This window comes from Pristis pectinata, chromosome 27 (assembly GCF_009764475.1).
Source record: "Pristis pectinata isolate sPriPec2 chromosome 27, sPriPec2.1.pri, whole genome shotgun sequence".
In the NCBI taxonomy this organism is placed as follows: domain Eukaryota; kingdom Metazoa; phylum Chordata; class Chondrichthyes; order Rhinopristiformes; family Pristidae; genus Pristis; species Pristis pectinata.
The window spans coordinates 5,121,405-5,135,759 of NC_067431.1; the positions used below are offsets into that span (position 1 = coordinate 5,121,405).

General features: G+C 37.8%; 2 protein-coding genes across 8 annotated transcripts in view; both read right to left on the reverse strand.

Annotated features, from left to right (window-relative positions):
• tirap (toll-interleukin 1 receptor (TIR) domain containing adaptor protein) overlaps window positions 1-14,355 on the reverse strand; it is a 311,479-nt gene that overhangs the window by 98,287 nt on the left and 198,837 nt on the right. The gene's annotated exons all lie outside the window — the stretch shown is intronic.
• Window positions 1-14,355, reverse strand: part of fam118b (family with sequence similarity 118 member B) — a 30,480-nt gene that overhangs the window by 9,218 nt on the left and 6,907 nt on the right. For 5 of the 7 annotated variants that reach the window (XR_007958291.1, XM_052039973.1, XM_052039977.1 and 2 more), the window contains 4 exons: window positions 10,691-10,762; window positions 4,121-4,373; window positions 1,891-2,118; window positions 657-785 (listed from right to left, as the gene is read on the reverse strand). Coding sequence is in view for 6 of the 7 variants with exons in the window: in XM_052039973.1 (XP_051895933.1) it covers window positions 657-785; window positions 1,891-2,118; window positions 4,121-4,373; window positions 10,691-10,755 (675 nt within the window). In the remaining variant the exon portion in view is untranslated. Of the gene's footprint in view, window positions 1-656; window positions 786-1,890; window positions 2,119-4,120; window positions 4,374-10,690; window positions 10,763-13,711; window positions 13,766-14,355 lie in introns of all 7 variants that reach the window. The other 2 variants (XM_052039975.1, XM_052039974.1) reach the window with 1 other exon arrangement.

The window sequence follows — 14,355 nt, forward strand, 5'->3', positions numbered from 1 at the left end:
GGGATTTGTGTCCAGTTTCGGCTGCTTCCTTATTTGTTCCACAGCAAGAACAAAAACAACTTGCCAAGGTGCTGCTTCACCGATTTTTACCTTTAATCTAGTCGATGTGGCAGTTTTAAGCAATTCTACTGAAAAACTGGAAATTAAATTATTGGCAAAAGGACATAAAAGAAAAACAACAAATTATCCACCCACTTGACCTCCTGCTACATACTGATGGGAAAGTTATGTTAAAATTAGACTTTTTTTTAAATTATCCAAATCAAAACGATTGATAAGAGTTTAATAGAATTATGTTTCCACCTTGAAATCTCACTATTTTGACTCAGTACATACTATATCTGGTAACTATGAAACTGTTATAAATTGAAACTTCATCTTTCATCAATAAAATCAGAGCTAAAAAGAATCCATGAAGATATTTCACTGCAAATTAACTTCCCAAATGTGAGTGATGGCATTTTTTGTCACAGTTAGTGGAGGAAAAAATGTTCCTTGACTAAATGGCCAATTGATAACTCCTTGCTAAGCTCGAATGCTCGTGCTAGGATCTAGCTACTGAACAGTGGAAGCCAAGAAGAAACAATCTCTATGATTTTTTTTTTTTAAAATGTGCCCAACGGCACGTCTTTATCTGCACAAGAAAGAAAACTCACCATTACTTCTGTATTACGCAACACATTCTGGTAACCCAAAGGATGTAGAACGATCCCACTGGGATTAGTGTAAACACCATGGATGTGTAAAACACTCATCTTCCGTTTCTCCTGTGCCCATTCTAATACCTACCGCAAGCAGAAAAAAAAGAACTGGATTCTTTTCAAATCCATGCTGCACAACAAATTGCAATTGCTATATACGTTATCAATTTCTGCCCAATACGCTACGAACCCAAAATATAACTGCAAATCTCATTTTCCACAGACTGCTGTCTACTCCTTAACTTTTTATTTATACTGTAAACCACATCGCTCAGCTAGATCTAACCACATCTCTTGTACCCCTCATATTAGAGGGCTGTTTAAACTTAACAGTCTTAGAAAGCGACAGGAACTGTCCAACAGATGAAGGCCATTCTTTCGCCTTTATAGACACTACATATCTGGGAAGAGAAATGCACACCCAAAAGGCAGTGGAGGTGTTGCATTTCTTCAAGGAGGCTTTGAGCATATCTCCGATTTTTTTTTTAAAAACTTGATCAGCCTGACAATCTCTTTGTGATAGAATTGGGAATAGGAGTATGCATTTCAGAAGTCTGGTGTCACAGCCTGCCCAACGTAGCCAAACTGAGTGTAACCAGGACCTTAATATTGGAGGTGTTGGTTCACTTATTCTTCCAGTGAATTTGGAGGATTATGCAGAGGCAATGTTGGTGGTATCTTTCCAGAGTCCTGAGAAGTCTACCTTAGATAATACAAGTCAGAGAAACATATATGAAAGAAGGGATCACTGTTGTCTGGTAAGTTGTGTGTACAGCGCTTCAGGTTACATAAATTCATTAAATATCATGGTTTGTGGTCAAATAATTAACTGTGCCTCAAAAACAAAAAGCAAATTAACATTCAATCCTAAGTGTGAAGGAGGTTGGGAGCTAAGGTGCTTTCTTTCACAGTGTACGTTATGTATGATTAAAAAATATTTCAAGTGATTCAGATTGTCATTCTGGTCTTCCCCACAAAATAAGCTGCATCCCAATGCTCTAGACAAATGCAATGATACGAGTTATTAGATTTTTGTTTAGAAAAGCATTTTAATGAAATTTGTAGGCAAACCATACTCTGGCTTTGACATGTGTAACTGGCCCCAGCTCCAGCAGGTTGAACACCAATACTAAAAGCCAATTTAAAATATTCCTCTTGTGTACATTAAGACTGGATCCCATACTTTTACCTTCTTTTCATCTGTGAGGTCTAATGACTCCAGTTTGGTTCCTTGGTGAGACCCGTAAATTTCCACAAGATTGTCGAAGTTAGTGGTTAAAACCAGAGATCCATTCTGCATCAGCTTCAAAACAGATTGTAAGAGGTGCTTTCCAACATCATCCATCTTGGATTCAAGGTCATCAAAAACTTCATACAAACAGTCCTTGAAGAAACTCGAACGAACACTACTGGTACGCTGTGGGAATAGAAGGTAAATATATCACAGACTTTGCAAAAGTCTAAAATAAAAAGTCCAATTATTTGCTTAAAGCTAAAGAGACAGAAAATGTAATTAATCATGGATTTATACAGTTGATCAAAGATAAACTTGCAACAACATAATAATGTCTGGTAGGGAGATTGATTTCTCTACTCAAATTAATGCATATAAAAGCTTTTTTTCATAAAAGATTACTACTTCTGCACGGTAGCGTAGCGGTTAGCGCAACGCTATTACAGCGCCAGCGATCGGGGTTCAATTCCCGTCGCTGTCTGTAAGGAGCTTGTACATTCTCCCGTGTCTGTCTGGGTTTCCTCCGGGTGCTCCGGTTTCCTCCCACATTCTAAAGACATACGGGTAGGTTAATTTGGGGTTTAAAATGGGCGGCGCGGACTCGTTGGGCTGGAAGGGCCTGTTACCACGCTGTAAAGAAAATTAAAAAATAAAGAAATATGAAAAATTCCCTTAACTTTGTTATTTTACACTGGGTGAAATGGAACAGTTGTGTAAGAGTCCAAATCTCCTTCTACTTGGTTGTGACCAAGGATGGAATCTCTGCTTTGAATCTGTACTTTGGAAGCAAAGACCTATTCACTAACTCAGTTCATCACTGCTTCCACCAACAAGAGAAAACAATTTTCCATCAAGAATTTGAATTCACTCCAAGACAGGAGTGCCCAGCAATAATACTTGGCATTGAGCTGCATTTGGAGATAGTTAGACAACAAGAAACAGGCTTTAAGGAGCATCTTAAAAGGAGGGATGAGGTAAAGCAGAAAGGGAGGGAAATTTATAGAGCTCAAGAAATTCCTGGCAACTGAAAGCACATACACGAATAAATAAATAACAATCGTAGATTCTCAAACTGCCAACAATGCAGCAGTGCCACCATCTTGGAAGACAAGGTCAGAAATATGGAATGACAAGACCAAAGCAATTTGAAAAGAGTTTTCACATCAAGGATTTTAAAATCAAGACATTAACCAGAAGTCAATGTAGGTCAGCAAACACTGGTGTGACAAGTAAATGAAACTTGGTCTGAGTTAGGGCAAAGGCAGAAGTTTTGGATGATTAATCAAGTTTACAACAAGAAGTACAACGATGACCAGAATGTGTTGGAATAGCCAAATCTTGACAAAATGAAACTTAAAATAGGGCTTCTGTATCAGATAGACTGAGGCAAGGGCAGAGTGAAGCAACACAAAAGGTAGAAGTAGACAATGATTGGCACAACAGAGAAGCAATCTGAAGTCCAACACAGAATCATATATAACAAGGTTGTAAAGAGGTTGTCAGGGAAAGGTTAAAAATGAAGCAATGTTATCGGATGTTGCTGCTGAGGGATAGTGGGTGGATGATAAGCCAAATTAATGTCATCTTCATTGGCTTTATTAAGTTTTTCTTATCATGGCACACTGGGTCATGCAATCTCCGGCTTGCTGTGGAGAGTATATAAATGAACACCATCCTCTCACCCAATCTGGCAGTTGAATTATAAAACTACAAACAGTCTCATTCTTCTATTTCTGTTGCTCTTGACTAGGGATAAAATTATATTTTTTTCTCCAAAATAAAACAGGAGCCTACTAAAATTCATCCATACTAAATGTGGGACAAAGGGTGGTGCCACTACCAAATTATGCTTATGCACCAATATTGGTCTCAGTAGTACAAGACAATCAAGTGGTCTTGTTAAAAAAAACATACTGCATGAACGGTGGACCTAAGCCAGCAATGATTCTGGATATATTAGTAATTAATGACAGTTTCTGAACTACTGTTTTAATAGGGGAACAATGCACAGATGTTGACACATGCATTAATACTGATGTAACTGATCTACAGCCATATACAATAAAAGTGGATTTAAGTTAATTTCTAGAATTTCTTGTCTATAGTCTGTCTCAATCTCCATCATTACGAAGCTACCCAATCTGTAACAACATTTACAATTATGTGCTTCAAAAATTTCACTTACTGGTGAGAGCTTCTGTATCAAGTCGTGCGCAACATGCACGAGGTTCTTATCTTCACGGAGGGATTTTTCAAATCTTTTGTTCTCTTCATCCTCTAAGAGGTCAAAATCATTTGCAGCATCCAGCAGGGCCTGGATTAGTCCTTTCCAGGACTTTAGAGCAGGGACCTGTGGGGCGACAGCAGCACTGACTCCTGTTCCAATCACAAGCACCAAATCTTCAGCTCTTTTTGTCTTCAGACTGGGCAGAAGTTTTCTGTTGGATGAGTTTATTAATTGCTTTTTAGTGACTTTAAGAATTCCGCTAATAGTTAACAATTTAATTCAGATATAAAGATTGTACATTCAAATGGAATAACAAAAGTATTGCAGATGCTAGAAAGCCAACAAAATCATTTGGGTAGGTGCAGAGAGAAAAAACAAATAACATTTCAGGTCAATGATCTTTTATCAGGACTGAAAATTAATGATTCAGAAATTGTTAAGCAAGTGCCGAGCCAAGGCAAAGGAGAATGGTGGAGGAAAGAATGAAAGTGAAGGTTTATGCTAGGATGGTGTAGAAATGGTTAAATGGCTAAAGGGCTGATAATGGCACAAAACAAAGAGGCATGGTAATGAGGCAGGAAATGAAAGTGGGTCAAGAAGATGTATAAATACAGCAGAACTATTACCAGCACATGCTGTCGAAGAAAATGGGAGCATGGTTATGATCTTTGGGCTTTAAGGAGCCTAATCGAGAAATGGAATAACGTAATATTTAAAACAAATTCCACACAGACACTCCTACCTTACACTACCAAGCACACAATGTTCAACGATTTAATTTTAGGTCAGCAAATTACCTAGTTGCTGAAAAGTTAAAATCATTTGAGGATTTGTCAGTTCCAACATATGTATCCACTAAGCCTTCATTACTGTTCTTGAACGCTGTGTGATTTTTAGTTTATAAAAACATGCCTTTCTCAATTAAATTAAAATTACAAGGAATTCAGTAACATTGAACAATGCAATGTTAACATCAGTAACAAATATGGGAATAAATACTGTGTTGGAACTTAGCAGGACAAGCAGTACTGGCGATGTGAGAAAGAAAAGTAATATTTCAGGTTGATGACCTTCCATCAGAGAAGCAATCATCTCTCTCTCCACAGATACTAATTAATTTACTAAATACTTCCATCTTTCTGTTTTAACTCACACAACTAATTTTTGTTCTGTTTGCAGAATAGTATTGTGTGTGTGTGTGTGTGTGTGTGTGTGTGTGTGTGTGTGTGTGTGTGTGCGCGTGCGCACGTGTGCGTTTGTTTGTTTGTTCAGGAAATAAATGCCAGAATCCATATGCACCCAAGGAAATTAAGAGAAATTTGACTGATCGTCAGAAACCACTTTATAAACCCGTAATAAGATGAAACTTGTCCATTATAACCACTTATTAATTCTATTATTCAGACATCACAATTTCAGGCTACAAAAGCATTATTGAATTTAACTAGCCAATAGTAAGAATTGCCAAGAATTGCTTCATTCTTCCTTTTGTTTGGTCACTTCCAGATACATAGAAAAAGCAGACAATCATTCTGCAGGCCTCAAATATTGCTACTAAGCTTTGTTTTGGAGATTTTGTACAGTTGTTTTGCACCATATTATTTGTCCAAACTGGGAAAATAATCACTTTTACACATCATGTTCCCATTTCTTCAGTCACCTACCTGATCTAATCTTGAATGCTACAAATTCTTGCCTCAAACTCCAACCCTCAACCTCAACTCTGAATAGGTTTTGCTTTTGCCATTCTAAATTTTGTATTTAATATATGAATAAAACCCTTTGTTCTTGATGCCTCAGGGGTTGGAATTAGTGTGCTTCTACCTTTCATAATGCATCAACACCACAATGACACTGTTTGAACATCAAATTTTTTTTTTACAAACCTTCCTATTTTTATTTCCACAGAAAAAATATCAACCTTTGTAAAGGTTTTGGTATCTTTCCTTCTGCATGCAGCCCAATTTTGCACACAATAAGCTTTTATGGACATACATCATTATCTCTAGGTGACACAGTGGATTAGAGATAGTACTGGTGTCTTTTAGCTTCAGGGATTTCCAGTACTGTCTGTGTGAACTTGCACGGTCTCTCAGATGCTGCAGTTTCCTCCCGCATCCCAAGGACATACTGGCTGTTACATTAATTTGTCCTTGTAAATTCCCACTAGTGTCGGTGGGAGGCAGGAGGAACAGCGGAGAAATGATGAGCATGTGGGAGAGTGGATTACAGGAATGAAGGACATCTCGGAAAGAGTCGTCAACCAGAGGCACTCCATTCAATGAACCTCTACCTCAGAGCACTGACAGAATACCACACTATAATTATTAATACCTTATCAAATTGCATTACCTACTATTTCCATTGAATTCAGTTACCACTTTTTAAGTCCATTCCATCTTAGCAAGATTTATTTTGAGTTTTCATTTATTTTCAGTGCTGTGTCCAAATACAAAGTCAACAGATGACCACAAAAATCAAAAATGGAGAACCTTCCAATAACTTTGGGATGGCGATTGGGTTGAGGGAGGTGCCGGGGGTGGGGAGGGCAGTGTAAAGGTGGTAGAAGTATTCTTAACATTTTCTAACCCCTTCCTATCCTATTTTTAAATTCACTTTACCATCCTCCCTCAAATTTATGACACTTCATCTTCTCCAGTATCTTCCCTTATAGCACCTGATCAAAGACTTAAAGATGACAGACATTGCATCCTCTGCATTACCCACATATAATACCAAATTCTTTGCAGAATTATAAAGTTGCCCAAGCACAATATTCCCTAGATACATCTTAAGCTCCTCTATTCCAGATGTGGCATTTTCATTCTTAAGATTTTAAAATCTTCTCTAGAGTATTAACAACCTGTGATTATCCAGATTAAAATAAGTATTGTGTTGCCCACTCAGTATATTTCAGGCACATCTACAGTATATATGGAGATTCTATAATTTCATAGACCTTCACGATTTCCTTGCTCAGAATCACAGGATGTATAGCATTTAGCCTGAGACAGCATTTTTCTTCAGATTAACTATCAAAAATTTCTAGTTAAAACATTAATATTTCACTTTACTCCAAATTCTTCATAATTTGCCTTCTCTTCATCACCCAAAGTATTTTAACTTAGATGAAAACTTTTCATCTACAAGGATCCCACTTTGCTTTCACCAGTTCCCTGTTTAATACTTTTATAGTACTTCATTGTTCCAGTTCAAGCTTTGTTTTTCCCCCACTCATACATCCTCTTCCCTTTTTTTATTCTGGATGTAAATCCTTGTCTTATTTTCTCATAAGGTTTTTTAGTTAGCATTCTTAAACACTGCAAAGTTAGCTTAAATAGACAAATGTTTTAAACAATCAAGCTTGTTTTAATGTTTTTATTACGCACTTGAGTGTTTTAGTTTCATTTCTCTAATTGAATAGTGCTGTAAAGATTATTTTATCTTAATATAAACAGAAGCAAACAATTGCCAAAAAACTGTGCTAACAACAAAGAAGGGGTGGAATTGAATTATGTTTAAAACTTATGATCTGTGAAGGTCAGGGCACTTTGCAGTAGACAAATAACCTGAAGAAAAGCACATTAAATCCACCAGGTGGATAGGGTGATGAAGAATGCACATGGCATGCAATGACCTCATAGGTAGGGGCGCAGAATATAAAAGTTGGGACATTATGTTGCAACTTTACAAAACACTTGGAGTATTGCGTGCAGTTCTGGGTCACTACATTTTAGGAAGGATGTGATTGCACTGGAGAGACTGCAGAGGAGATTCACCAGGATGTTTTCTGGATTAGAGGACTTTGGTTATGGGGAGAGATTGGATAGGCTGGGCTTGTTTTCCCTGAAGCGAAGGAGGCTGAGTGGTGATCAGATAGAAGCATACAAGATTATGAGAGGCATAGATAGGATAGATAGTCAAGATGTTTTTCCTGTGGTAGGCTAGGCATATCAAAACAAGATGGCATAGGTTTAAGGAAAGAGGAAGGAGAGAGAAAGAGAACATTAGGGGCAAGATTTTTTTTGCGTACAGAGAGTGGTTGATATCTGGACCATGCTGTCAGAGGACGTAGTGGAATCAGATGCAATTGTTATGTTTAACAAGCATTTAAATAGACAAGGCATGGAAGGATATGGTCCTAATGCAGGCAATTGGGATTAGTGTAGCTAGTATGGATGGGGTGGGCCAAAGGGCCCGTTTCTGTGCTTTACAACTCTATGAAACAATGGGACGTCAAGCATGTAAATTGGGGGCAGAATATCAGTTAAGAGGTGGGGGGAGAAGGACAGGTTGTAGTATTAAAAGAACAATGATAATGAAACAACCAACATGTGACAGAATGCCAGATACTTGGAATGTCAGTCTCATTCAAGGAGTAGATCAGTCTGTGAAAAGAGCGAGTAAGAATGATTGGGAATAACTTAACACACAAAAGAATGAACAATGTATTTTTGAAATCAACAAGGGTAAAATAACTCTGGAGATTGTTGGGTGGCATGCAAGATCAAAGAGAATAAATATGGGGTCACCTGGCTAGAAGGAAAAGAACCTGCAGTCAACAAAGCACAGCAGGGGGAAACAGAGCATGCTGCAGTTACTGAGAGAGACAGCCTCCAAGGTTTTGTGGAAGTAACAGTTCTGTTGTTTGTTAATTATTATTTGTACTGGATGTGAATTATTAATTAAATCTGCTGTGCTTTTAATTAAGAGACCTGTGAACATAGTGATTTGTTGTAGTTACAAATAAGTCTCGAGTTAGTCTTGAAAGAAGAACAAAACTACGAAGTGGAAAGTCTTACATGTCTCTAAAGAATCATTCCAAAATTGGTTTCTTGGTTTCTATTTTTTTTATTTCTCCAAAGCATCCTAAACTTCGCAATTTCTTCTGGAACATCCACTATGGTCTACAGCACGTTCCACACTGCTTGTTCAAACATAGTCTCTTGATTACATCATTGCATCTCATATCCTCCATAAAAGCTGGTTGCTCTCTTCCACACCTTTACTAGAAATGTGATTTTTCCCTTGCCCTAAGCACCTGAGAGGCTGAAAATGTTCAGGACTCCAGCTGAACTGAAGTTGTCTTTGCAGTTGTCTCTTTGCACCCAACAGCACTTTGCTTTCCCCTTTTTCTTCCTGCATTTTTTAATCCTTCAAAAGTTTCCATAGTTCAGTGGCAGTACTCCACCTCAGCCAAGATATTGCGGGCCAAAGTCCCACCTCAGATTTGAGCACAAGATCAAGGCTGACACTCTAATGGAGTACTGCACTGACAAAGAGGTGCAACTTTTGATAAAATGTAAAGCAAGACCCTTCCTGACCTCATAAGTGTTGCAAATGATCCTGTGCCATATTTTCAAAGAACAGGAGATGTCCCCCCAGGATTCTAGGCAATTTTTAATCCCCCAATTGACACCAGTTTACAGATGATCAGATCACATCAAATTGTTGTTTGTGAAACTTGGCTTTGCACTTCCTTAGTTGCTGCACCTCCTACACCATAACAGTGAATGCATTTCAAAGACAATAACAAAATATTTTGGGCATAACAAGGTTATGAAAGATGCTATTACAAACTTGCCTATTTATTCAGCCTCTTCCGATAAATTGTCTCTCATTTCTCTCTCCAGCCACTTACAATATCTCTTCCCCATCTTTTTTCTAAATATCACCCAACTCCTCAATTCCACATTTGGCACCACAGAGTGCTGAGAATTGGTTGATGAGGTCTTCTGTCTAAAGCTACTGGTAAGAGTTGAAACAAATTCTAACAGTGCAATAACTTCCCATCATGAGGACACTTCAATATATTTGGGATGGTTCTTAAGTAGTCCTCAACATGCATTTTTGTTTGGAGCTGGAAGTGTGTTTCCAAATTACTTTTCAGAAGAGGGAAAAAAAAGCAGTATCAGGACTATCCAGGCAGAAATCAGTTCACATGGTTTACTTACACGAAGCAGAGGAATGGACAAGCCAGTTTCCTCCTCAGATCATGAGCTACGTCTCTATCATGGATTCCACTAAACCTAGTCATTTTCCCTAGAGAGGCAAGAAACCACATGCAAAATAGCTCAAAGATGATGGAAAGCAAGGCAAATTTTGCCTCACCTCTGAAAAATAATCAAGCACATTTCCAGAAAATGTCTAACTTTAACACCACTGCTACACAACTTTGACAAATTAGACTCCATTTTCCTCTTCATGGCTATGCATAGATCAATAGACACACCGAAGAGGAATGAACTCAGTTTGAAGTTGCTCTATCAAAAAACATGAATTAATGCAAAAGTGATCAATGCTCCTCAATTGATAAGTTCGGTCAAGAGGGTTTGGTAGCTTTCAATCAGAATTAGTGAATGGCTTTCCTAGAATTGCTCATTTTAGACATCATAGAATCACAAAATTTCATAGTGCTAACACTATCTTTTAAAAATCTCTAAATATTATAAAATTAATCACTATGTGAAATTCAGATATTAGTTGTAACCACAGGTTGGCACATTGACACAAAGGGAAATACTCTACCTGTGTCTTTTGGTTGATTGTGCTTCAGTCCTTGCACTCAAATCTTGCATTGGTAGAGATGCCATCCAGCTTCTGAGACATAGAGAAACTCTAAAGTTAGGGAGCTGATGTTTCACACAATGAAACTTTGAAATTCAACAAATTAAAATTGCAGCAATAAATATTTCCTTTGGTGCATTTAAAATACACACTGAATTCTACAATATTACTTCTCCAATATCTCTTCGCTGATCCATCATAGAATTTTTGCCAATGCACTTCTGTATTACCATGTCATTCGTAAAATGGGATACTGTAGAGGCTGCCCACAAAGCATAAATCTCCTCACACTCTTTTGATGAAAATGTTTGGAAAGAAAACTGCTATACCCTAATGTAAATGTGTTTAAGATATAAGCAATAACCTTACAGACAATTAAAGACATTCTGACAAAATATAAAAAAACAGAAAAGAAACTTTTTTTCATTGTAGCAGGAAGACACAGAAGATAATCCTTAAGAAGTGATTTTTTTCAGCACTATTGTGAACCTACCTAATGGGCACTCAATGTAGCAGAAACAATGGGAAGTCATCGCCAGACTACTTCTTTTCAAATGATTTTTAGGTAATAATAAAGATCAATTAACAAAAAGGGCTAGTCATAGCAACTGTGAAACTACAGATGCTTGTTAAGAAAACATCTGGTTTACTTGTGTCCTTCAGGGAAGGAAATCTTCCATCCCCGCCTGGTCTGGCCCATATGCGATTCCAGGCCTATCAATGCTTCAATTGAGAGGAAGTACAGGGTAGCTAATAAAAATGACAGCTGTGTCAGCAACATTTACATCCTATGTATGAGTAAGTAATTCAAGGAACAAGCATTAAATCTATTCCCTTGGCCACAGATGTTGCGGTACAGGAAGCAAAACAAGATCCAGAAAAGGCAAACTTCGTAAAGAAAATTGAACAACCATGTTAGCTGTGGATTGATTGAAATCTTTACCACACTGACTCAACAGTACAAGTCCAGAGATTTCAACACATAATCTAGATTGTCAGTTCAATGATGCAGAGGAGATTCTGTATTTCCCTTCCTTTCGTAACACACTGGGGAACTTGTCATATTCACTGCCATCTTTCCCAGAACAAAATAAATAGTTGTCTTCAGATGAGATAATGAATCCATGCTCTACCCAACTTCTCAAATGAATACAAAAGATCCAAGAGTACACACCATTTTTAATAAGAACAGAAGAGTTTTCACTGGTATCTTAGCCCAAATTTATCCCAACAATAAAGCTGTTTGTGGCAACTTACTGTAACTGCATCATCTACGTATACGTCAAGAAAAACGAGTTGAAAAAAGTGCTTATTTATTTACTTCCCCCATCCCCTCCCCCCCCACCCCCCCCAAAAATTCCATGAGAAACAAATTTTATTTCTGTTTCTCAAATTTTTTGGGTAGTGATTGAGATTCTGTCAGGGCGAATTTCCATTACCTGAATGGCCATAACGCAGGGGTCACCTGCAAGGTTCTACAAAAGGAACAATAAAATTAATATTGGATAGAACCAGTAAGTGGACGGGGAAACTAGCTAGAAGGCACAGATTATCTATTTCTTTAGACAGTACTCTAACTATATAATAAACTTACAGCTGCCTACAAATTTCAATTCTATTGATTTCTGAAGCAGAGGACAATATGCTATAGCTGGTATACTATATTATGTTTGGTATTATCAATCAAATATTAATCACATCATGCCTGGCAGTTGATGTAATCCCCAATGATCTGTGCTGGGATTCTAGCTTTTCACTCTAATTTATTAATAACTATTATTTCTAATGTTGCTAACTCTGATTGATGGCAAAGTAAATGGTATTGGTGGGGCCAAAAGTTGCTTGGGGTAAATTTGATAGATTTAGTGAGCAAACAAAAGAATCCCGAATGGAATTTACTGTGGGAAGTGGAAGGTCATCCACTGATAAAAAAAATGAACAGTAAGATGGAAAATGTTCTATGAGAAAGAAAACTGTGAAGTAAACAGAAAGATTTAGCATTCCATGATGCAGAAATCATTAAAATCTTATGGATTGATTACATAAAAGATAGTTTTGAATGGATATTGCAAGTTAAACCCTTATTCTAGGAGCCCACATCACAGCTTCCAGCAATGCTCTGTGAACTCATGGAGTACCCTGCAAGTAGAATGGCAGGTGGTTCAAATTTCTTCTGTATTCACATTTAGGGTGGTCTAACATCGCCCATTTGTATACAAGATATCTGAATCTACCACAGGTCACCCCAGTGTGGATGTTGGGAGCTTAGACGTTAGATCTGGAATCAAAGTTCTATTAGAGGCATGCTGCCTCCAGTTTTCTATTGGGCTAAGTTTTCAACCAGCAACTTTTGAGTTTTATCCCATGTGGGCCGATGAGAACTGAGAGTGGCGGGGTGGGTGTGGTTGTTTTAATTGCCTAAGCAATGGTTCATGCATATACTGATGTCACCAAAAGGTCTCCTGGGCACCATAACAAATCAAGAAAATAATTGAAAGGACAAATTTTGTCCTTTAGCTCAAGGGAGATGGAATACAAAGGGTAGAAGCTGTGTCATTGTTATACAGGGCTGTGGTTAGATGCTATGCGGAGTCCAGTATTCAATTCTTGGCAATACTGCACAGGGAAGGATATATCTCGAGTGCAATGCAGATTCGCCAGGATGATGAAGTTACAAGGTCAGGTTGCATTGACAAGGCTTGTGAGAATAGAAAATTACATGTAATCTACATTCGATGATTATTATAACAGCATTTGAAAGTGCAGATGGAGAATTTATTTACTCTGATGGGCAAGCCCTAAATAAGGGAACATAAAATATAAAGGGGTGATGTCAGGAAGCTTTTTTTTATATACAAAGGCAAATGGAATCAGGATAGGAGAACCCCACAGTGCACTTATGAACAAAAGCTCAGATTTACATAATCTATATCTGTTGGTTGGTTATGTTACCTCCACATGCTGCTCCAATTTTATACAAACCTTGAAAACGGTCCATGTAATGAAGCAGGGTACTACTTTTACCCGGAGAACTACCTAGGGCAAAAATGTGGATGCAATTTACATAACTCTCTCACTAGATTGCATTTACTTGCCACTTATGCAGTTTATAACAAGAACCAAACCAATAGTACAAAGACTATGTGAATGTGTCTATAATAAATTATTTATTTTGGATCTTTTGATTAGGTTACCACCAACACAGATAATCTTTTGACACTGTTCCTCTTATGAAGCATACATGAATGGTTCAGAATGTCAATATGATAGTACTAGAAATTCATCTTGAGGAAATAACATTAGGGATTTATTCAAAAAGAATTTAAATGTCTTTTGAACAAACCAACTGAATTCTTTAGAGACATGAGACTGCAGATACTAGAATCTGGAGCAACAAACAGACTGCTAGAAGAGCTTAACAGATCGAGCTCGACCCACTGAGTTGCCACGTTGAGGCCAGATGCAGGTTGAAGGAGAAACACCTCACATTCCGCATTGGTGGTCTCCAATCTGACGGCCTCAACATTGATTTCTCTAACTTCTGGTAACCCCTCCCCTCCCCCCCCCCCCAACTTTTCTACCCTCCTTCCCCACTTTGTTTTCCCTCATTCCTGTGGCCCCCTCAC